The sequence below is a fragment of the Pan paniscus genome, chromosome 3, assembly GCF_029289425.2.
Source record: "Pan paniscus chromosome 3, NHGRI_mPanPan1-v2.0_pri, whole genome shotgun sequence".
In the NCBI taxonomy this organism is placed as follows: Eukaryota; Metazoa; Chordata; class Mammalia; order Primates; family Hominidae; genus Pan; species Pan paniscus.
The window spans coordinates 101187558-101212898 of record NC_073252.2 but is presented as its reverse complement, the minus strand read 5'-3'; the positions used below and the strand labels follow the sequence as shown (position 1 = coordinate 101212898).

Below are 25341 nucleotides of genomic sequence, written 5' to 3'. Positions count from 1 at the left end.
AAGTTAATTTGGACTTCCAGTACAGTGTTGAAAACCAGAGGTGAGAGGGGACATCCTTGCCTTGTTTCTGATCACAGCTGGAAGACTTCTAGTTTCTCATGATTAACTATGATGTTAGCTGTAGTTTTTTGTAGACATTCTTTATCAAGTTGTAGAGGTTCATCTCTATTGCTGAGAGTTTTAAATTATGAATGGGTATTGGATTTTGACAAATGTTTTCTGCATCCATTGATATGATCATGTGATTTTTCTTCTTTAGCCTATGTGATGGAACATTAATTGATTTTTGAATGTTAAACCAGCCTTGCATACCTGGGATAAATCCCATTTGGTCATGTATAATCATTTTTACACGTGATTGGATTTGACTTCCTAATATTTTGTTGAGATTTTCACATCTTTTTTTACATCTTTGTTTGTTTTTTATTTTATTTTATTTTATTTTTTGAGATGGAGTCTCACTCTGTCTCCCAGGCTGGAGTGTAATGGCACAATCTCGGCACACGGCAACCTCTGCCTCCCAGGTTCAAGCACTTCTCCTGCCTCAGCTAGGATTACACACACGCACCACCACGCCTGGCTAATTTTTGTATTTTTAGTAGAGACGGGTTTCACCATGTTGGTCAGGCTGGTCTCGAACTCCTGACCTCGTGATCCACCCACCTCGGCCTCCCAAAGTACTGGGATTACAGGCATGAACCACCGCACCCAGCTTTTACATCTCTTTTTATGGGAGATACTGGTCTGTAGTTTTCTTGTATAATGTCATCATCTGGTTTTAGTATTAGAATAATGCTGACATCATAGAATGAGTTTCCGTTTCTATCTTCTAGAAGAGATTGTAGGTTGTAGAGAATGGGTATAGTTTTTTCCTTAAATTTCTTAAATATTTGGTAGAATTCACCATTGAACTCATCTGGACCTGGTGCTTTCTGTTTTGGAAAGTTTTTAATTACTGACTCCATTTCTTTGATAGATATAGGCCTAATCGAACTGCCTTTCTTGTGTATTGGTAGATTGTGTCTTTCAAAGAATTGGTCCATTTCATTTAAATTATCAAATTTGTGGGTTGTTCATAATTGTAGGTTGTAATAATTGAGTTGTTCCTAATATTTTTTAATGTCCATGGGCTCTATAGTGATGTCCATTTCTGATCCATTTCTGATATTAGTAATTTGTATTCTTTTTCTTTTTCTTAGTTTGCCTAGCTAGAGGTTTATTAACTTTATTGATCTTTTCAAAGAACCAGTTTTTAGGATATTTATTTTCTCTATTGATTTTGTTTCAATTTCATTGATTTCTACTTTTATTATTTCTTCTGCTTACTTTGGATTTAATTTGCTCTTCACTTTTAGTTTCCTAAGGTTAAAGCCTCATTTATTGATTTTTAGGTCTTTCCTCTTTTCTAATACTGGTATTCAATGCTATAAATTTTCCTCTAAACACTGCTTTTACTGCATCCCACAGATACTGATAAGTCATATTTTCATTTTCATTGAGTTCAAAATACATTTTAATTTCTCTTTATTTCTCCTGTGACCCGTATGTTGTTTAGAAATGTATTTTTTAAATCTCTAATTATCCGGGGATTTTTCAGCTGTTTTTGATTTCTAGTTTAATTCCATTGTGGTCTGAGAGCAGACATGGTATGATTGGTCCAGAATGTGGTCTGTCTTCACAAATATTCAATGTGAGTTTGAGAAGAATATATAATATGCTGTTGTCGGATGAAGTAGTCAATAGATGTCAATTGCATCCAGTTGATAGATGGTACTGTTAAATTCAACCATGTCCTTCCTGATTTTTCTGCCTGGTGGATCTGTTCACTTCTGATAGAGAGGCGTTGAAGTCTCCAACTATAATAAATTGATCTATTTCTCCTTGTAGTTTTATCAGTTTTTGCCTCAAGTATTTTAATGCGTTTTTGTTAGGTGCATGCAAAATAAAAATTGTTATGTCTTCTTGGGGTATTGATGTCTTTATCACTACGTAATGTCCCTTTATCCCTGATAGTTTTCCTTGCTCTGAACTCTGCTATGTGTGAAATTAATATCACTACTTCATCTCTTTTGACTAGTTTTAACATGGTGTATCTTTCTCCATCCCTTTACTTTCTAATCTATGTGTCCTTATATTGAAGATGGGTTTCTTGTAGACAACATACAGTCAGCTCTTATTTTTTGATCTGCTTTGACAGTCGGTCTTTTAATTGGTGTATTTAGACCATTGACGTTTAAGGTGATTATTGATATAATTGGATTAATATCTACCATATTGTTTCTGTTTTCTATTTTTTGCCCTATTCTTTGTACCTATTTTTGTCTTCCACATTTTTTCTGCCTTTTATGATTTAAATTATTTTATGATTCCATTTTCTCTGCTTAGCATACAACTACACTTCTATCTTGTTTTAGTGGTTGCTCTAGAGTTTGCAATATGTCCATTTACAACTAATCTGAGCCCAATTTCAAATAACACTTTGCACTTCACAGATAATATAAGTACCTTATAATAACAAAATATTTATAATTTCTCCCTCCCATCCATTGTATCATTGCCTTTATTCATTTCACTTATTCATAAGCATACATAAGTTAGCTCAGTTAAGAATAAGAAAATAAGTTTTTGTTTTACCTTCACTTATTCCTTCTCTTGTGCTCTTCCTTTCTTTATGTAGATCTGAGTTTCTGACTATATCATTTTCCTTTCCTCTGAAGAACTTCTTTTTAACATTTCTTGCAAGACCAGTCTACTGACAGCAAATTCCCTCCATTTTTGTTTGTCTCAGAAAGTCTTTATTTCTACTTTACTTTTGAAGAATAATTTTACATGGAATAGAATTATAGGTTAGTATGTTTTTTCACTCCACTGTCTTCTAGCTTGAATAGCTTCAGAGAAGTCAGATGTAATTCTTATCTTCACTCCCCTATAGGTATGGTGTTTTTTCCCTTCTAGCTTCTTCAAAGATTTTTTTTTTACCTTTGATTTTTCTGAAGTTTGAATATGATATGCTTAGATGTTGTTTTTTGTTTTTGGGGTTTTTTTTCGGGTTTTTTGGGGTTTTTTTTTTTTTTTTTATATTTGTCCCGTTTAGCATTATGAGTTTTCTGGATTCCTGGTTTGGTGTACGTTGTTAATCTGTGGAAATTCTTAGTCGTTACTACTTCAAATATTCCTGCTCTTTCTTTTTCTGTTCACCTTCTGGTATTCCCATTATGTATACGTTACACCTTTTATAATTACTGCACAGTTCTAGGATGCTGTTTAGGGATTTTTTCAGTCTTTTTACTCTTTGCTTTTCAGTTTTGGAAGTTTCCATTGTCATATTTCCAAGTTGAGTTTCTTTCTTCAGCCAGTCTGCTAATGAACTCTTCAAGGGCATTCTTCGTTTCTCTTAAGAGCATTTTTGATCTCTAGCATTTCTTTATTTTTTTTCTCAAAATTTCTATGTCTCTTCTTACATTGTTTATTTGTTCTTGCAAGTCGTCTGCTTTTTCCACTAAGGCCCCTAGCATATTAATCCATTTTTTTTAAATTTCTGGTCTGATAACTCTAATGTTCCTGGCATTTCTGACTGTGGTTCTGATGCTTATTCAGTCTCTTCAAACTGTGTTTTTTGCCCTCTAGTATGTCTTGTAATTTTTTTTGCTGAAAAGCAGGCATGATTTACTGGGTAAAAGTAACTGTAGCAAATAGGCCTTTAGTAATGTAGTGGCAAGGTGTGTGTGGTGGGTGGCAGGCGGAGTATATTTCCCTGCCTTCACATGGAAGGCAAGAGCCAGCTGAAACTTAGTATTTCCCCCTCCTCCAGATATATTAGGCCCTGATAAAACCCCAGCATGTTAGGCTCTGGTGAAATAGTTTCTGCTGAGGTCAGGCCTTAAGAAAAAAAAAATGCTGTGTTTTGTTTTAAAATGGTTCCTTTTCTCCTCTCCTGCCAGACTCACAAAGGGATTTCTCCAATATTAACTGTGATGACTTGGTAGAGCTCCTGAAGGTAAAATACAAAAGTGTGGCGGCCACTGTATGACTAGGTCTCCGAAGTTTTTAACTCTCAGAGTTGCCACACTGAGCTCCAATAATTCATCATTGCAGTTCAGGTTTTCCTACCCCATAACTGGTTCCTGCAAAGGGTTTCTGCTCTAAGTTGTAATTCTCTGTATGTGCTTCTCTGCCTCTCCAGTTTGGGGAGCATCCCTTTGCCCTGCAACCTCACTTCTCTGATGGATCTAAGCAGAGTTGTGGATTTTTTTCATTTGTTTTGCTTTTTCCTTGTTAGGTAACTCCTTTTTTTTTTTTTTTTTTTTTTTTTTTTTGAGATGGAGTCTCACTCTGTCACCCAGGCTGGAGTGTGCAGTGGCTCAATCTCGGCTCACTGCAACCTCCGCCTCCTGGGTTCAAGCGATTCTCTTGCCTCAGCCTCCCGAGTAACTGGGACTACAGGCACGTGCCACCACTCCCAGCTAATTTTTGTATTTTTTTTTAGTAGAGACAGGGTTTCACCTGTTGGCCAGGATGATCTCAATCTCTTGACCTCATGATCTGCCTGCCTCGGACTGCCAGAGTGCTGGGATTACAGGTGTGAGCCACTGCACCCGTCCTGGACTGGCAACTTCTAAACACCTAAAATGCTAAACTAGAAATTCCAAAATTTTGATTTTTTTTTAAATCATTGTTCCCAAGGTGATCAGCCCAAATGTACTGAGTCATAAGGACCAACATTGCTTAAGATCAGTTTGTTAACTTGTTTTACATTTCAGTGATTGGTATTTGGTGGGTACAAAAGTAATTGCAGTATTCATTCTGCTTTCAGAAGTAATCCCTTCTCTGTTTCATTGGTAAAACATGTAATATTCAAAAGATTGCTTATTTATATTAAATTGGAGCAATGGTAGCTAGATTAATATTATAGTTTCCAAAATACATTTTATAGTTCATATGTTTGGACAGTTCTTTTCTGACAATTTAATTTCATCTGCAAATTATATTGGAATCTTGTTGAAATAAGGAACAATGCCTTTTTTAAAAAGTTTTCCCATGGAAAGTTCATCCTGTTTATTGATTAGTCAGAGCTAGCCAAATAGCAGTTGGCTATTTCAAGAAAAAACAAAGAAGTCCACAATCAGTAGAGAAAGGCACAAAACCAATGTTTGGATAAGATCATGTCTATTTGTAATTTGTTGTTTTTCTTGTAATACTGGAGACCCAGTTGTGATTAGAAAGCAGGGATTTCTACTATGTGGATCAGCATGTATATGTGGCTTCTTCCAGCACATAAGAGTAGGCATTAATAACTTGGTATGGTGTGAGGTGCATAGTCCAGAGCCAAGGAGTGTCCAGGGTGTCAGGAACACAACGAATTTAAGATCTGGTAGAATGACCACAAAGCCTGGTAGAATGACCACAAAGCCTGGTAGAATGACCACAAAGCCACAAAGAAGTTAGGGATGAGACTAATGGGGCATTCATGATGAGAGCAGAAAGTACAATCTGCAGGAATTAGGAAGTAAAAAAGATATCAATAATTTCAGAGTTAGTTAGCCTTCAATATAAAAGAGTATTGTTATTCCCTGTACAGAAATACAAGATATTCAGATTAATTACCAACAATCAGTGAGTTATTTTCCCTATTAACATTGAGGTTTGTAATGAAGGAGGACCAGAGCCAAGGAGTGTCCAGGGTGTCAGGAACACAACGAATTTAAGATCTGGTAGAATGACCACAAAGCCTGGTAGAATGACCACAAAGCCACAAAGAAGTTAGGGATGAGACTAATGGGGCATTCATGATGAGAGCAGAAAGTACAATCTGCAGGAATTAGGAAGTAAAAAAGATATCAATAATTTCAGAGTTAGTTAGCCTTCAATATAAAAGAGTATTGTTATTCCCTGTACAGAAATACAAGATATTCAGATTAATTACCAACAATCAGTGAGTTATTTTCCCTATTAACATTGAGGTTTGTAATGAAGCAGGACAATAGATAATTGTTAAGTTTCTAGCTGTGCTCTGCTATTAGATATCAGTTAATGTTTCATTATCAGCCATAGCATATATAATGATTTTAACCTGGATAATTCTTCAGGTTCTCTTCATATGTTAGTACAAATCTAATAAAGTGAGATTATCATCTTGCAGATCAATATGAATCCTCTCTAGTCATTATTCATTTTATTGTCATCATCCACATCCAACATCTGAAATTTCAGAAACTGATGCAAACTACAAAGAATGTTCACATTCTTTTAAAGTACTGTTTTAGAATGTTCTAAATAATGAACTTCAGCATATACACTGTCCTAGAATTCTAGGGTTTTTTGAAGTTTTTTTAAAATATGTATATCAAGACCCCCCACCCCCGAGGGGATGCCATGGATGGTACCAAACCCTATGTATTCTGTTTTTTCTATACATCCATACCTATGATAAAGTTTAATTTATGAATTAGACACAGTAAGAGATTAGTAACAACAGCTAATAAAATAGAAAAATTTTAACAATATACTATAGTAAAAGTTATATGAATGTGGACTCTCAAAATATCTTATTTTACTGCACTCTCCTTTCTTATGATGTGAGATGATACAGTGCCTACCTGATAAGATGAAGGAATATGAATGACCTAGACATTTTGATATAGTCTTAGACTACTATTGACCTTCTGTATTCCTGAATCCATGAATAAATCTTACTTGCAATAAAGGGCTTGATGTCACTTTTTTCAGGGGATCCCTTGCTGAAGTCTTCCTAGATGCTCAATGCTTGCTGGTACAACACACTGTCATCAACTGGAACACATTTCTGTTCTTGTCTTCTACCACAAATTTAATGCCTTTTCTAGCTTAACTAAGCACTTATCACACACTGTTGCAGGCTGAAGTGCTGCAGCAAAAACAGCACAAATTTCTCTTCCCTTCTTCACAATTTCACGGATAAAAGATTCATTCTAACCATAGATCTTAGCAACCTCAATATATGATTTTTTTTCTTATTAAGTTGAGAACTTTTACCTTCTCACTTACAAGAAGCACTTGACAGCTTCACTGTGGCATATCTAAATTGCCAGCATTACTACTCTTGTGCTTTGGGGCCATTATTAATTAAAATAAGGGTTACTTGGACACAAGTACTGCAATACAGCAGCAATCGGATAATCAGGGTGGCTAATCAAGTGAACAAGTAGTGTATGCTGGACAAGAGGATGATTTACATCCCAGGCAGGACTGAGCAGGATGACTCAGTTTCACTGTGCTACTCAGAATGGTGTGCAATTCAAAACCTGTGAATTGTTTATTTCTGGAATTTCCCATTTAATATTTTCAGACCACTTTTGACTGAGGGTAACTGAAACCATGGAAAATAAAATTGCAGGTAAGTGGGGACTACTATAAATCGTTTTAGAGCTATAATGGTATTTTACTGTTCAATAGGCCATAATGAATGAATCAACAGAGTTTGAGGAAAGAAGTGCTACCATATCCAAAGAGTGGGAACAGGACCTGAAATCACTGAAAGAGAAAAATGAAAAACTATTTAAAAACTACCAAACATTGAAGACTTCCTTGGCATCTGGTGCCCAGGTTAATCCTACCACACAAGACAATAAGAATCCTCATGTTACATCAAGAGCTACACAGTTAACCACAGAGGTATATAATTTCTTATAAAATGTTCTTCAGTTTGCAGCTTCATCACAGAGTTTAGAGCAAAATTATAGTATTTACTTATTACTGAACATGAACACATTTATTTTTGTAAGTGATGGGCTTGATTTTTACTAGTAGTTCTACTATGGCTATCGTTCAACTAAACTAATTATAAAGCTAGACATTATATAAGATATTATTATAAAACATAAATCGTAGCTTCATTTGATTATTACATTCATAAACTATAGTTTAAGTTACTACCAGTTAAGGTACAATTACCATAAAAGTTTTCCAAATTATGTGACTTTCTGTTGAACTGTGATCTATGTCTGTATGCAGAACAAATATTAGCTTGGAGAGAAATAGCAATTCAGCTTTTCTCATTATCATCAGCGTATTTAATATTGCTTAATGTTATAATCACAATAAAAATATGAGGTTAAAAAATATAACAAGATTGTTACGCAGATTAACTTGTATCTAAGAACCAGTACATTATTTGAATAACCAAATTACCTTATTAACTACCCTTACTCGGGAATCTAACAACATGTGTAAAATGTTGTATTTTGTTAGCACACAAAACGACTTGTAGGGAACCCAATAGTAAATTACAATTTATCATTTTTACCAAAATAAATACTTATAATAAAACATCAACCACCAGCTTAATGAGAACTAGATCACTAGTATACAGTGTTTTGATTTGTAGGGTATTACAGATAAAATAGAGGAAAGATGAAATCCATCTACCAATATAGTAATTTAAAGAAACAAAAGGAAAGTTGGTCAATCTTCAATGACCAGAGAAAATAGTCTAGCAGATAATAAAATACATGCTACTATCATTAGACAAGTTTGATGCAAAAATGGACAAGTAGAGCAGTGGAACAGAATAGAAGGTTCAGAAATATACCCAATTAAGTATGAGAATTTAGTACAGGTGTATGATAACAGTAACATTCAATTCAGTGGGAAAAAAAAATGGTTTACTTGGCCAGGTGTGTGAGTCTGTAATCCCAGTACTTTGGGAGGCCAAGGTTGGAGGATTACTTGAGCCTAGGAGTTTAAGATAAGCTTGGACAACATAGTGAGACCCTGTCTCTACAAAAAAAAAAGTGTTTTTTTAATATATTATCCAGGTGCAGTGACATCCACCTGTGGTCTCAGCTATGTGGGAGGCTTAGCTGGGAGGATTACTTGAGCCTGGGAGATCGAGACTGCAGTGAGCCATGATCATGCCACTGCACACCAGCCTAGGCAACAGAGTGAGGCACTGCCTCAAAAAAAAAAAAAAAGAAAGAAGGAAAGAAAAGATGGTTTGCTTAGTGCATGATTTTGATACAACAGGATAGCCATCTGGAAAAAAGTAAGGCTGGATTCCTATCTCGTTCATTAAACAAAAATGAATTCTAAATGGGCCCCCAAAAATCCAGACATTTTGCCAAAAACAAAAAAGAGTGTGTACATGTGAATAATATGATACCTTTATGAAATGAGATTCTATATGTCCATGAAAACAAAAAAATAGGAGAGATCTATGTGTTGATAATGGAAAGATCTGGAAAAAATATGTTCTCAAGTTTTAAAATAAAGCAGAACTATATTTAGTATATTGTGTGTATACTATTTTTAGAAACTATATATTCATGTATATTTGGTTATAGATAGAAAATTTCTGGAAGGATACACCTGAAAAAGTTTAGTAGTCATTGCTTCAGGGTCAACTGGGGGTCTGAGATGGGGAGACTTACTCTTCATTATATGTCTTTGAACTTTTTTCCACATATTTGTGTTTTTCTATTTAAGATTAATAAGGGTGGGCATGGTGGTTCATGCCTTTAATCCCAGCACTTTGGGAGGCCAAGGCAGGCAGATCACCTGAGGTCAGGAATTCAATACCGGCCTGGCCAACGTGGTGAAACCCCATCTCTACTAAAAGTACAAAAATTAGCTAGGCGTGGTGGCACACACCTGTAGTCCCAGCTACTCGGGAGGCTGAGGCAGGACAATCGCTTGAATCCAGGAGGTGGAGGTTGCAGTGAGTCGAGATTGCGCCACTGCATTCCAGCCTGGGCAACAGAGCAAGACTCCATCTCAAAAAAAAAAAAAAATTAATAAAATTAAAGGGAAAGATAAATATATATTACTTTAGAGAGTCAATTAACCAATGTCCTTTGTTTAAGTGGTGTTCATGTAAAATATGAGTGCCTATTTAATATGCTTAGCACTATGCTAACTAATAAATCGCATAACCACTGTGCTGTTTTTAACTGCATGTTTTAAGAATTTGCAGACAGATTATAATATAAACCTTTGACATTTTCAATCCAAAAATCATCATCTAAATGAGGGAAATAACATGTCTGTAGATTGATGTTTGGCCTCTCTTCTATCCATTGTTAATACAATCTGTGAAAAATTAACAATATCTAAATATGATCATCTCTGTCTCAAATTTCTATACTGTGATTCTGTCTTGATGATAGAGCTTATGAATGTGTGCTTTTTCTAATAGAAAATTCGAGAGCTGGAAAATTCACTGCATGAAGCTAAAGAAAGTGCTATGCATAAGGAAAGCAAGATTATAAAGATGCAGAAAGAACTTGAGGTGACTAATGACATAATAGCAAAACTTCAAGCCAAAGTTCATGAATCAAATAAATGCCTTGAAAAAACAAAAGAGACAATTCAAGTACTTCAGGTAACTTAAACATAAAAATAAAAGTTGTTTGTTTGTTTGTTTGTTTAACCTATTGAATTCAGCAAATCTCCTTGTGCTCTATTCTTCCCTCTCACAACAACTTACTGTTACCTATGTGTTTCTGAAGTTCAGTACTCAAGCAGAGGCAGCTTAACTTAGAAGTGAAATGTAGGAGCATATTGTCATATAAAATATTATTTTTATTATGTTGGAAAAATAATTTTTAAAAGACATACATGTTGTTTATAGTTTAGTGTATATTTTTTCATTTTTCAAAAATTGCTTATCAAAATATATAATACTATTAGATAAGTAAATTTTTAAATTCTTTTTTTCCTACTTACTGCCTCTGTTACTGAGTCCCACCTGATGTCCCATGGGCTGAATCTGACCTGTTTTGGGGGGAAGAACCATAACTGAATTGTTTTTCAACTTGAATGTCATTAGACAAATCACACACTCAATAATCACTACTTACAGCTCCCTCTTGTTTTAGTTCCAGCCACTTCCCACATTTCTTCTACTCGAGTCTGATCCAAATTGGCATATTTAAATTTGCTGTTCTGCTCCAGTGTCTTTTCTCTCCAGTTAAAATTAGGAACACGTCAAGAATGCCTGCTTTATTCATTATTTAACATTGTTCTAAAAATTCTGGTCTATTCAGTGAGACATGAGCAGAGAGGCAAAAGAAAAAATTAAATTTGTTATTTCAACAATTGTTATAGCTAGAAACTAAAAAAATTCAACTGTAAAGTTTTAGAATGTTGTAATTTTTTAATATTACTAATAATTGATCACAGTTTTTATTCATTCAACAAATATTTGCTGAGCACCAGCTATGTGTCACTCACTGTTCTAGAGGCCAATGGAAAAACAAAGCCCACGCCATCAAGGAACTTACATTCTAGTTGAAGGAGACAGAATATTAATTAAAAATGTAAAACATAGAAGGTATATTTTTATATATGTTATATATATTAAGAGGTATATTATATCTCAAGTGGTGAAAAGTGAAATGGAAAAAAATTAAGCCAGACAAGGGGGTACATGGTTCTGGGTGAAAGTGGACATGTGTGGGAAGAGAGATGATTGTATATACAGGAGTTGAGGAATGTCACACCAGTAAGATGATCTGAAGGATGTGATAGGGTGAACTGTGTAGCCAGGGAGAAATATTCCAGGCAAAGGAAATAGCAAACTGAAAACAACAAGAAAGTTTGTGCATCCAGAGCAGAATAAGCAAGAGGATAGAGGTAGAAAATAAGGTGAGAAGTAGCAGAGGACCAGATCATAAAGGCCCTGTAAGCTATTTTAAGAACTCTCATTTCTATTCTGGGAGAGATGGAAACAAAGGCTTCTCAATGGGAAAAGGATAGTCTGATCAACTAATGATGCCAGACAACTGAACATCCACAAGCAAAAAAAGACAAAGAACTTATACTTTTCACAAAAATTAACTCAAAATAGATCATAGGCATACATGTAAAATGCAAAACTAGAAAACTCCAAGAAGATGACATAGGAGAAGTTCTAAGTGACCTTGGGTTTGGCGATTTTTTAAGATATAATACAAGAAGTGCAATCCATAAAGAAAAAAACTGGTAAGTTGGATTTTATTGAGACTTAAACTTCTGCTTTACAAAAGACGCTGTCAGGAGAATCAAGAGAAGCCACAGACTGGCAGAAACTGTATATAAAAGATGAATCTGGTGAAGGAATGTTATACAAAATATACAAAGAACTCTTAAAACCAACAATAGGAAACAACCAATCAATCTTAAAATTGGCAAAAGACCCAGATGACAAATAACCATATGAACAGATGCTTCATATCATATGTCATCAGAGAATCACAAATTGAAATAATCAACCATTACAAACCTACCAGAATAGCCAAAATCCAAAACATTGACACCACCAAATGCTGGTGTGCGGAGCAACAAGAATTCTTATTAATTGCTAGTGGAAATGCAAAATGGTACAGCCATTTTGGAAGATGGTTTCGCAGTTTCTTACAAAACTAAGCATACTTGTATGATTGAGCAGTTGTATTCCTTGGTATTTACTCAGATGAGCTGAGAATATATGTGCACACAAAGGGCTGCATGTGTATGTTAATAGCAGCTGTGTTCATAATTGCTAAGACTGTCTTTCAGTGGGTAAATGGATAAACTGGTACATTCATACAGTGGAATAGTATTCAGCAATTAAAAGAAATGAGAGGGCTGGGCGCAGTGGCTCATGCCTGTAATCCCAACACTTTGGGAGGCTGAGGCGGGCGGATCACCTGAGATCAGGATTTCAAGACCAGCCTCCCCAACATGGCAAACACTGTCTTCACTAAAAATACAAAAAAGTAGCCGGGCATGGTGGTAAGCACCTGTAATCCCAGCTACTCAGGGGACTGAGGCAGGAGAATCGCTTGAACCCGGGAGGCGAAGGTTGCAGTGAGCCGAGATCGCACCACTGCACCCCAGCCTAGGTGACAGAGCAAAACTCTGTCTTAAAAAAAAAAAAAAGGAAAGAAATGAGTGGACTTTTAATACACATTGCTTAGTGAAAGAAGCCAATCTGGAAAGGCTACATACTGTATGATTTCAAGTATATGACATTTTTAGAAAGACAAAACTACAGAGACAGTAAAAAAATAAACAGTTGCCAGGGATAATGGAGAAGAGAGGGATGAATAGGCAAAGCGGGGGGTTTTTTAGGACAGTGAAACTATTCTGTATGATACTGTAATGATGGACATGTGCCATTTTACATTTGTCAAAACCCACAGAATGTACAATACAAATAAACTGTCATGGAAATTATAGATTTTAATAATAATGTATCAATATTCATCACTTATAACAAATGTAGCATACTAATGCATGATGTTAATATGGGGAAAAAGGAATAGGGGACACTGGGTATGTAGGAACTCCCAGTATTTTCCATTCCATTTTTCTGGAAACCTAAAACTGCTGCTGTAAAATATAGTGTTTTGAATCACTGGATGGAACTATGTTTCAGTACAAAATATACTTAGTAATGCTTTGTTTTGTGGCTTAAATTTAGTTCTAGTTTGATGTTTACATCACTGCTCCAACATCTTTTTGTTTCATTTTCTGATTTACCTTTTTCCACCCTTTTCATTATTTCCAACTTTTTTCATTTTGTAGGTATTTTCAATTAGAAAAAAAATATTTATTTTAAGAAATAAAAATCATGTTTCTAATTGCATATTATGATAGCCCCAAATAAAAAATCATGTTTCTAATTGCATATTAGCTTCAAATAGACTTCATATCAATATCTAGTTATTCAGTTAAAATTGATGCTTTTTCATATATTTGGAATTGTTTGCTATTTTAAAATGTCCTTTTTAGAGCAAAGACAGCTAACCATTCTTTACAACTGGAGAAACTGAAGCTCCTCTAATAATTATTTTTATTTTCTCTAAAAAAAATTTAGGACAAAGTTGCTTTAGGAGCTAAGCCATATAAAGAAGAAATTGAAGATCTCAAAACGAAGCTTGTGAAAATAGACCTAGAGAAAATGAAAAATGCCAAAGAATTTGAAAAGGAGTACGTATTCGTCTTAATTTAATGTGATTTTAATAGCTTAAATTTTCTTCCTAAACTACATATACTTTTCATTAGTTAACTTTTTAAGATATAATTTATGAAAATATTGTTACTGCTCTTTTTTTAAAAATGTACACATCCATAGATTTTAAATATACTGGTCTCATTACATATGCAAAGTTTTTAAAACTAAACACAATTCTGATCAATTAACACGCTGTGTCTTTGAACACTTCTTAGTCATACAGAATATAAACAATTTTAAGTGGCTTTTGTATGCCTGAAAGTGAACATTAAGAGTGTGTGTGTGTGTGTGTGTGTGTGTATTTAGTTTTACTAAGGTTTCTGTTGGTTCTCTTAATTTCATTTGTTGGCCTTACTGTGTTTCTGTGTGAAGATTATATTTCCTTTTAGTTTATAGTTCCCTAGGGCCCAAGAGCAAATCCTCTTTTTATTGATTTATTTATAGGTAGCATTATACATAACAGCATGCCTAAATTCTTTGTGGTATAGCATAATGAAAAGAACATTAAAGAGAGTCTAGGAAACTGAAGTAGAAATACATTCTCAATCCCAGCACTTTGGGAGGGCTACGCGGGCAAATCACGAGGTCAGGAGATAGAGACCATCCTGGCTAACACGGTGAAACCCCGCCTCTACTAAAAATACCAAAAAAATTAGCCGGCATGGTGGCAGGCGCCTGTAGTCCCAGCTACTTGGGAGGCTGAGGTAGGAGAATGGTGTGAACCCGGGAGGCGGAGCTTGCAGTAAGCCGAGATCGCACCACTGCACTCCAGCCTGGGCGACAGAGTGAGACTCCATCTCAAAAAAAAAAAAAAGAAAGAAATATGTTCTCACTTACTAATGCATCACCTTACACTGTTTATTCTCTCTGGTCCTCGCATTCATAATCAATAAGGAAAGGTTTATTTAGAGGATTTGTTAGGATGCTTCCTGGCTTTTAACACTTTTCATTCTTCCTATATAAATCTTGAATAAATATTTAATGATCTCTTATTTTGCCCAGGAAGTAGCATTGGAATTTTCATGCTCTCTAAGCAGTCTATTGGTTTCAGTGAAACATAGATCTTTTAGATTCTTAATTATAAAAACAATTTTACTTGTAGAATAGGGTCAGCAGGGCCGGGCACGGTGGCTCACGCCTGTGATCCCAGCACTTTGGGAGGCTGAGGCAGGCAGATCACCTGAGGTCAGGAGTTTGAGACCAGTCTGGCCAACATGGTGAAACCCCGTCTCTACTAAAAGTACAAAAATTAGCCAGACGTGGTGGCAGGTGCCTGTAATCCCAGCTACTCAGGAGGCTGAGGCAGGAGAATCGCTTGAGCTCAGGAGGCAGAGGTTGCAGTGAGCTGAGATAGCGCCATTGCACTCCAGCCTGGGGGACAAGACCAAGACTTCGTCTCAAAAAAAAAAAAGAAAAAGAAAGTAAAGAATAGGGTCAGCAGATACAGATAATTCATAGTCATTAAGAAAGGCAGAAAGTCTTATAATTTATCGTTACTGATTAATGCGTAAACTAACAACTCATAAAATGTCTCTTTCTACTGGAGAACAGTGATCAGAATTTGACCTTTGTAGCACCTTAGACCAGAGCTGCAGTCAGGGTTTGCTTTCCTGACCATACAGAAATAAAGCTGCACTTTCTCTTTCATGCTCCTTATACCTTCAAATATTTCTAGGACCCCATGGTAAAAAATAATTAGGTAATTATAATTTTGTTCAATATACAATGAATTCGGCCTCCAGAAGCTTTAAAAGAACTGGGGTTTCTCAATATAAGAAAATCGGACTGCCGCTGCACCCAAGCAGAATGCTTCTAGTTTGATGGCATTAATGCCATAAGGGACATGGCACCAGAGAGGTATCACGAGGGCTTATCTACTGCCACTTACAGACATTATGTCAATGTGATGTGTTAGAAAATCCTTCACAGCAGTTCTGTTTATTCTCCTGTAAAAAATCAGTTGCTGAGCTTTTTACATATTTTTATTGTTTTTGTTAGAATCAGTGCTACAAAAGCCACTGTAGAATATCAAAAGGAAGTTATAAGGCTATTGAGAGAAAATCTCAGAAGAAGTCAACAGGCCCAAGATACCTCAGGTAAGTAGAAAATGCAGATATTTTCAGATTAAATTTTACTTCTCAACACACAACAGACTTTGAAGACTAATATTATGTAGTATGTGACAGTCGAGAGTAAACAGAAGTTGGCCACTAATCTATTTTTAAATGAATTTATTGGAACCATATTTCCAGATATCTTGTGACATCTTCGTTTGTTGTAATCTTAGATGCTTATCCATTATAGATTCTTGAAAAATACGAACTCTGCTTTTGTATTGTCAAATCTTTACCTATTAGTGAAGATACCTTCAGGCAATAAAGGAATGACTTATACTATATCAACATGGAATTATGCTTCCCAATAAAACGAAACACATGTCTTCGTAGATTTTAATTGTATGCATCTAATAAGTTATAATTGGTGTACAGTAAAAATAAATACTATTCTGTTTGTTCTTGAAACTAAAAATACCAAGTTAATATTTACTTGCAAAGGTCTTTGAAATTTATCTGAGATACTTTTTAGATCTGTTGGTCAAATTTCTCAATATACATGCATTCCTCAAACTACCTTTATTCATATTCTGTCTGTCATGTTCCATTTGAAAAGAAAGAATGCTTGAACAGTACTTGAGATAGCTTTGCGCAGTAGAACAAGTACTGAACTAAGGTGCAGATCTCAATGGCTATATGAAATCGTGGGGTTAGCACCTGACCTTCTAATTTATAAGCATATATGTATGCTTATATATATACTTACTATAAGTATATATACACTTATTAAACATACATAAGTATACACAATATATAAGTATATATAGTATAAGTATATAATATATAAGTAATATATCTATTACTTCTTTATTACTTACATGAGTAATATATAAGTAATATAAAATATATATTACTTATATATTATATATAAGTTATATATTATATATTATATATTATATATAAGTATAATATATTATATATTATATATAAGTATAATATATTATATATTATATATAAGTATAATATATTATATATTATATATAAGTATAATATATTATATATTATATATAAGTATAATATATTATATATTATATATAAGTATAATATATTATATATTATATATAAGTATAATATATAAGTAATATATGTTATATATTATATATAAGTAATATATATAAGTAATATATAAGTATATATAGTAAATACTTATATACTTAGAAGTATTATACTTATAAGTCTATAGAAGTATATATATGAGTATATGTACTTATATACTCATACATACTTTTTTACAGGAGAATAAACAGAACTGCTGTGAAGGATTTTCTAATATTTACTTATATATATATATACACTTATATATACTTATAAGTATATATATACACTTATATACTTATAAGTATATATATACACTTATATACTTATAAGTGTATATATACACTTATATACTTATAAGTGTATATATACACTTATATACTTATAAGTGTATATATACACTTATATACTTATAAGTGTATATATACACTTATATACTTATAAGTGTATATATACACTTATATACTTATAAGTGTATATATACACTTATATACATATAAGTGTATATATACACTTATATACATATAAGTGTATATATACACTTATATACTTATAAGTGTATATATACACTTATATACTTATAAGTGTATATATACACTTATATACTTATAAGTGTATATATACACTTATATACTTATAAGTGTATATATACACTTATATACTTATAAGTATATATACACTTATATACTTATAAGTATATATATACACTTATATATACACTTATATACTTATAAGTATATATATACACTTATATACTTATAAGTATATATATACACTTATATACTTATAAGTATATATATGCACTTATATACTTATTAAGTATATATATACACTTATAAGTATATATATACACTTATATACTTATAAGTATATATATACACTTATATACTTATAAGTGTATATATACACTTATGTATACTTATATACTTATAAGTATATATATACATTTATATATACTTATAAGTATATATATACACTTATATATACTTACAAGTATATATACAGACTTATATATACTTATAAGTATATATCCACTTATATATACTTACAAGTATATATACAGACTTATATATACTTATAAGTATATATCCACTTATATATACTTACAAGTATATATACAGACTTATATATACTTACAAGTATATATATAGACTTATATATACTTATAAGTATGTATACATTTATAAGTATATACATACATACACATATATACTTATAAGTGTATATATATGTATATATGTGTATATATACATGTATACATAAGTATACTTAGTATATATAAGTATATATGTATAGATATGTATATATAAGTATATGTATGTATAAGTATATAAGTATATACATATATATGTAAGTGTATATTTGTGCGTGCACATGTATATATGTGTATATACTTACTTATATATACTTACATATAAGTGTATATATATACACTTATAAGTACATAGTACAAGCAAATATCTTATGTTTTGCTTAGTATTTGGAATTTTCAATATGTAATATATATTATATATAATACTTATATATTTACAGAATATATAGAATTCTGTATATTATATGTTACAGGATACATATAAGTGTATACACATATATATGCATGTGCACACATATATATTTATGCTCACACATATATATGGACATGGTATATGCACATATTTTTTGCAGGTAGTAACACTTCAGTCATGGGGAAAGTAATTTTTAGAGCTCATGTAATAAGTATCTTTTTTTAAAAAGTGTATATACATATACACTTATTTATATACATGCACATGCACACACACGTACATAAAGATCAAACCAAAAGTTGTGGGTAAAAACACATTGAAAATTCCAAATACTAAGCAAAACATAAGATGATATTCGCTTGTATTATTGTCCACTTGTTTCCAAAAAAAAAGATGGTGCTAAAGGTGTTAAGGTGTTACCTAGTACCTGTTGTAGCTTAAACTTCCCTAGTGTCTGTTACAGGATAACCACAGCACCTACCGAGAAAACTTAAAGGGGTAAAAATAGAAGTGAGGATTCTTTGTTTCAGAAGGTTGAGGATATTTATTCTTGATTTGTAGATGAGTTTCAGGTACATGGTGTAGAGGAATTCAAAATAAAATAGACATCAAGAATCACCCCCCACACACACACTATCCCTCTTTTGTGAATTCCCAGTGACCTAATGGATTAATCCACTTCATAACTATCTCACATTTTTATGCAACTTTGCCTACAATTTAAAAAACACAGTCTCTTTACACACATAGTGTAGAATATTTAATATGTGCTTTAATATTATCATAACATATATTTAGTTAATAATATGTATTGAATATATATAATGCACTGAATGACGGGGTGGCCCTCCCACCCTACCTCACCTCCCCGCCACACACGCAGTGTGTTTTAACAAGCCCTCCAGGGGAAAACTGATGTAGAAAATATAGATCAATAAAGGACAGCAGTAAGTGGAGAGGATTGCTATTGCTGCAGTCAGGGTGAAAGATCTTGGTGATCAGGATCAGGATATGTTAGTGGAATTGGTTGAGGGGGATTCTAGAGGCATAGAATTAATGGTTGGTCAAATAAGCAGAGGGAGTAAGGTAGAAGGCAGAAGTCAAGGGTGACTTCCAGGGAAATAAGACTTGAGCTGTTTGGGTCTCTATAATGGCTTATTGTACTTAGTAGTATTTCCTTTATTTTGAACTTTGGAGACAATTAAAATTATCACCTATTTGTATATTTTCCTCCCACAGTGATATCAGAACATACTGATCCTCAGCCTTCAAATAAACCCTTAACTTGTGGAGGTGGCAGTGGCATTGTACAAAACACAAAAGCTCTTATTTTGAAAAGTGAACATATAAGGCTAGAAAAGGAAATTTCTAAGTTAAAGCAGCAAAATGAACAGCTAATAAAACAAAAGAATGAATTGTTAAGGTAAGATCTGCTTACATGATACGGATATTATGCTTACGGCTATTACATATATGTAGGGACATGGTATATGCACGTATTTTTTGCAGGTGGTAACACTTCAGTCATTATGGGGAAAGTAATTTTTAGAGCTCACGTAATAAGTATCTTTTTTAAAAAATGAGAATATGGTAGCACTATTCCAGTGTTTGCTGTCTATCAACTGACCAATTCTTAACCAAGGCAAGAAACAGGAAAGAAACAAAGACCTTTGAGGGGGCAGCTGAAATACACCACAAGTCCATATACCCAAGCCAGTGAGGCTTTACTTAGAGAGGAACTCCTTACGTCCATTATTGTAGGCTTTTTACTTTATAAACAGATCTAACAAATTATTCGGCTTCTACCACGTGGAAGAGTAGAATCTTTTCCCCAAGCACTCTACTATGATACAGTAGAAAAAAAAGTGTTAAATAATTTTACAAATAACTAACTCTGCCATGAGTGCTATTAAAAAAGAAACAAAAACAAAAAGGACATTATAAAAGGGTTATATTATGAAAGAGAGAGATCCAGCGTTATCTAGGTGTTAGGGGTGGAGGGTTGGTTGATCAGGAAGCCAACAAACAGGCATACCTCGTTTTATTGCACTTATCTTTCTACTATACACACTGGGAACCCAAAAGATTTCCGCGATTCACTTCATTTCAGTGATCTGGAAACAAACCTGCAATATCTCCAAGGTATGCCTATATCAGAATAGATATGAAAAATGAGTAGGAATTAGGCTAGATGAGGGAAGAAGTATAAGTTTTCCAGGCCAGGGGAACATGTTCACAGGCTCTGAGTTAAGAAGAATAACTAATTGGTGGGACTGAAAGACATCCAGTGTAGCCAGAATGTAGAGAATGAGACAGAGTAAAGTGCAAGACAAGGTGCCAGAGGTAACTAGATTCAGATTACATGGGCCCTTATAGTTCATTTTGAAGAATATGGAGTGGTATCCTAAATGTAATGGCAGGATTACCTGCACTGGAGGGTTTTAAGCTAGTGACCTGATGAGATCATATAGCATCTTTGGCTGCTAGAGCATTATAGAGGGATCAAATTTTAGAATGTGTTTATGGTAGTTCAGACAAAAAGTAATTTTAGCATGGACTAGCTTGGCCCCAGTAGGGATAAAAACAAGGAAGTGAATTTGATAGATAGGATGAGATTGTATCAAGAGACTTGGATGACTTAAAATAAAAGAGAGTGAGGTCTCTAGGATTGCTTCCCAGGTTTCTCTCCGGAGGAACTGGATAAATGCTGGTGGCATCTCCTGTAAGAAGCAGCATTGTAACTAGAAAAGCACAGTGTAATATTTATTTTACAGTAAGAAAGGTACATCAAAGATTCATCTATCCAGGAGACTAATTTATCAAATTATTGTGGCAAAGCATCAATAGATAAGCCACCCTGGATTATATCATTGATTCATTTGAAAACCTAATGTTGTACTTAGAGCTTTCTTTTCAAGACTCCATGATCATGGAAACTTACTATATTATTCAATTTATATAGATCCATTTTGTTTTCTGAACTTTGAAAATAGTCAAAACAGGAAGCATGAGGTTGAAATTAAAATGTAAATGTGATAAAATGTACATTTTATGTTATATATATTTCATCACAATTTATTTTTAATTTTTAAATATAAATGTGAATACATCTTAAGAATCAAGAAGTCTTACAGTCTCTCTTTTCTTCCCCCACATTTAAGCAATAATCAGCATCTTTCCAATGAGGTCAAAACTTGGAAGGAAAGAACCCTTAAAAGAGAGGCTCACAAACAAGTAACTTGTGAGAATTCTCCAAAGTCTCCTAAAGTGACTGGAACAGCTTCTAAAAAGAAACAAATTACACCCTCTCAATGCAAGGAACGGAATTTACAAGATCCTGTGCCAAAGGAATCACCAAAATCTTGGTTTTTTGATAGCCGATCAAAATCTTTACCATCACCTCATCCAGTTCGCTATTTTGATAACTCAAGTTTAGGCCTTTGTCCAGGTAAGTAAATATACTGGTTACTTGGAAATCAGAGGGTAACAGTTGGAACTTATCATTAATATGTGATCCCAAAGGGCAAGTTTAGATAAGAGATGATTTAGTCGAGTAAGCTACAATGACAGGCTTCATTTGCTGACTCTGTAAGAAAGTTGATTTCTCCAAGGCACCCCACACAGTGAAGTGCAATTCACTTTTACCCCAAGTGAAGTCTTTAGTCTACCCTTTAAGCCCTTAGTTTCGTCCAAAGAGAGACAAGCAACTTTCTCAAGGACATGAAGATACTACCCTAAAAAGCAACTTTTACTGAAAAGTCTTATCAATTCAATGGACCAGAATATCCAATAGCATTATATTTACTTTACCCAAGCCAGATAATAGACGAATCATTTACTTATTCATTTATTCAGTCAACAAAATTGTTTTGAGCCCCTACTATGTGTTAAGGATTAGATCCTGGTGGCACATTGATAAGCAAAACCAGACATGATCCCTGCCTTCATAGAGCTTAATTCTCATGGAAGATACAGACAGTAATCAAGTGATTTAAAAAAAAAAAGTGAAATTCTAGCAGTGCAAGTACAAAAGACTGTGAGAAATATAATAAGTATTTGAGGAGTATTGAGGAAGGAAACTGAGATCAGATCTAAAAGGTTAACATGAGTTGTCTTAATAAAGAGCAGAGGGAAAAACATCTCAGGCAGATGGAACAGCAACAGCGTTAGGGTAGGTGGGAACATGACCAGGGGAAGAGTTGAAAGAAATATGGTGTGGTCAGAGCACAGTGAGTACAAGCTTGTGTGGGTGAAGTCAGTGAGGCCAAAGAGAGAAATAAGAGCCAGAAATGCTGGACTTTTATAAATTATATAAAGGAATTGTTTCATTTATTGTGTAGAGGAAGCCTTTGAAAGATCTTAAGCAATGGCAGGAGAACATGAGTTATACATTTTGAAAACATCACCTCGTCTCTAAGGTGACCAGCAAATAATAGGAGCAGGAGTTAGACTGTTGTCTAAACAAGACATGATGGTAGTGTGGACTTGGAGTAGAGAAGGAGAGAAGTAGACCGACGGGAGAGATTTTGGAGTAAAATCAGCAACACCAGGCACCTGATTGAACAAAGGAGTGGGGAGGTATCAAGGATCACCCCCAGCTCTGCATGGAGGTTGTCCACAGAAGTGGGGGGACTTGCAGGAGAAACGGTAACACGGCATTTCTTGTAGCCTTTCTCACCACATAGCATCTACTGTGCACAGCCCTTTGTGACAGTGTGTCTGCCTACCCTACCAGAGGTACCCTGTTATGCAACTGTAGAAATCTAAAGCAACAAAATTGTACAGTAAGAAAGGCAGTTGCCAAATCATTTAAAACCTTGAGAACTATTTGCCAGAGTTTATAAACCTCTACTTTGTGATTAAGAAAAAATCTATCCATTCTCATCAACTACATCAAAATTAGATCAAGTTGACAGTCTAAAAGTGTTCTTAGGGAGATAGGTAGGCACAGAAACATTTGGAATAAAAACATGTTTGAAATATTCTCTTCATTAAATAGTATTTAACAAACATTTAAGGACCTTCTATTGGCTAGCTAACACTTGCATGGAACTCTCTCACTATGTTGCCCGAACTGGCCTTGAACTCCTAGGCTCAAGCAATCCTCCTAAGCATCAAGGACTACAGGTGCATGCTAGCTACCACACCCAGCTGTAATCACCTTTTGATTTGTCTGCTAGTGCCAGAGGCATATGCATAATGTGAATTCATCAAACTGCAAATAAAAATGTTTGAGTCCTTTTTTAATATGTGGATCTCTCTGGTACTGTTTTTAGATAAATAAAAGAGTAGCCTAGAAGAATACATACATCAAAAACTGACCAATTCAGAATTAAATGAGATAGTCCCAGCTTGAATTAATACCAGTCTTTAAAAAAATAAATGTGAGTTTTTACTTTTAATTATAAAAGGTAATCTAAATTACCTTAAACTAAGGTAATTTCCAAGACCAGTTATGGTAGATTTACTTTTATAAATATAATAATTGTAAAATAAATATTGTTTATAAGCAAATAGATGCAGCTAAAGTCCTTTTTAAAGGCTCACAGAAAGCTTTCCAAAGATGATTAAATATTCTCTAAAATACTATTTGTTTAGCACACCATTTATTTTGAAAAACAGGACGAAAGAAAACTCAATCAGCCCGTGTTTGATTCACTTTGAATTTCAAATTGAAGAATTCCAAATAAAACTTTATTACCTCTCAGTTTAACTATGGTTTGTCTAATAGTTCATTTTAGGACAAAATGGGGAGTAAACTTCTCCAACTCTGAGGTGAAATACACCATCTTCATGACCAAACACGGTGAATCACGTTGCCATTTTTCATTCTTCACATCTCTCCTGTCTTAACCTCCTTTCCACTTCCAGCTGTGCTTGGTTTTTGTGTATTTTTGTAATAGGATGAATGTTGTTTTCATTTTCTTTCTCAGAGGTGCAAAATGCAGGAGCAGAGAGTGTGGATTCTCAGCCAGGTCCTTGGCACGCCTCCTCAGGAAAAGATGTGCCTGAGTGCAAAACTCAGTAGACTCCTCTTTGTCACTTCTCTGGAGATCCAGCATTCCTTATTTGGAAATGACTTTGTTTATGTGTCTATCCCTGGTAATGATGTTGTAGTGCAGCTTAATTTCAATTCAGTCTTTACTTTGCCGCTAGAGTTGAAAGATAAGGGAACAGGAAATGAATGCATTGTGGTAATTTAGAATGGTGATAGCAATACCTTCTTCTTGCATATGGTAATACTTTTAAAAGTTGAATTGTTTTATTTATTTGTATATTTTGTAAAGAATAAAGTTATTGAAAGAAATGTAAAGTTATCTACATGACTTAGCATATTCCAAAGCATAATACATACATTAATATAAAACATCATTTTATTAACAAAATTGTAAATGTTTTTAATACCTTACACATTCAATAAATGTTTAGTAGTCCTGAATCACCGCTCTTCTATATAATGTTAATGGTTTCTTGGTGAGGTAGTCTCTCTTGTTGACTCAGTATTTTGCTATGAAAATATACACAAGTTTTCTGGATCTGGATTTAAATTCTTAAAGGATAGCAGAGGCTATGTCCTCTTAACTTTCCAGTTCTAATATTCCTTTTACTGTAATAACCACAGAAGTTCTTTCTCACATTTCTGGTAACCTACCTATCCCAATCCCTATACAAACTCTCTAAATTGGTTGGTTTATTATTAGACTTTGTTTTTCATTGCCCCTCACTCCCAGCCTGG

The 25341-nt window shown here is 34.0% G+C and overlaps 1 protein-coding gene across 6 annotated transcripts in view; it reads left to right on the top strand.

Annotated features, from left to right (window-relative positions):
• The window catches only part of CENPE (centromere protein E), a 94018-nt gene extending 68975 nt beyond the window's left edge, over positions 1–25043 (top strand). For all 6 annotated transcript variants that reach the window (XM_003829965.5, XM_055111680.2, XM_063603852.1 and 3 more), the window contains 7 exons: positions 7432–7650; positions 10169–10354; positions 13814–13926; positions 15950–16047; positions 19845–20028; positions 21767–22053; positions 24539–25043. In XM_003829965.5, the coding sequence (XP_003830013.4) occupies positions 7432–7650; positions 10169–10354; positions 13814–13926; positions 15950–16047; positions 19845–20028; positions 21767–22053; positions 24539–24633 (1182 nt within the window). In that variant the 3' untranslated portion in view covers positions 24634–25043. The remainder of the gene's footprint in view (positions 1–7431; positions 7651–10168; positions 10355–13813; positions 13927–15949; positions 16048–19844; positions 20029–21766; positions 22054–24538) is intronic.
• The last annotated feature ends 298 nt before the right edge of the window (positions 25044–25341 follow it).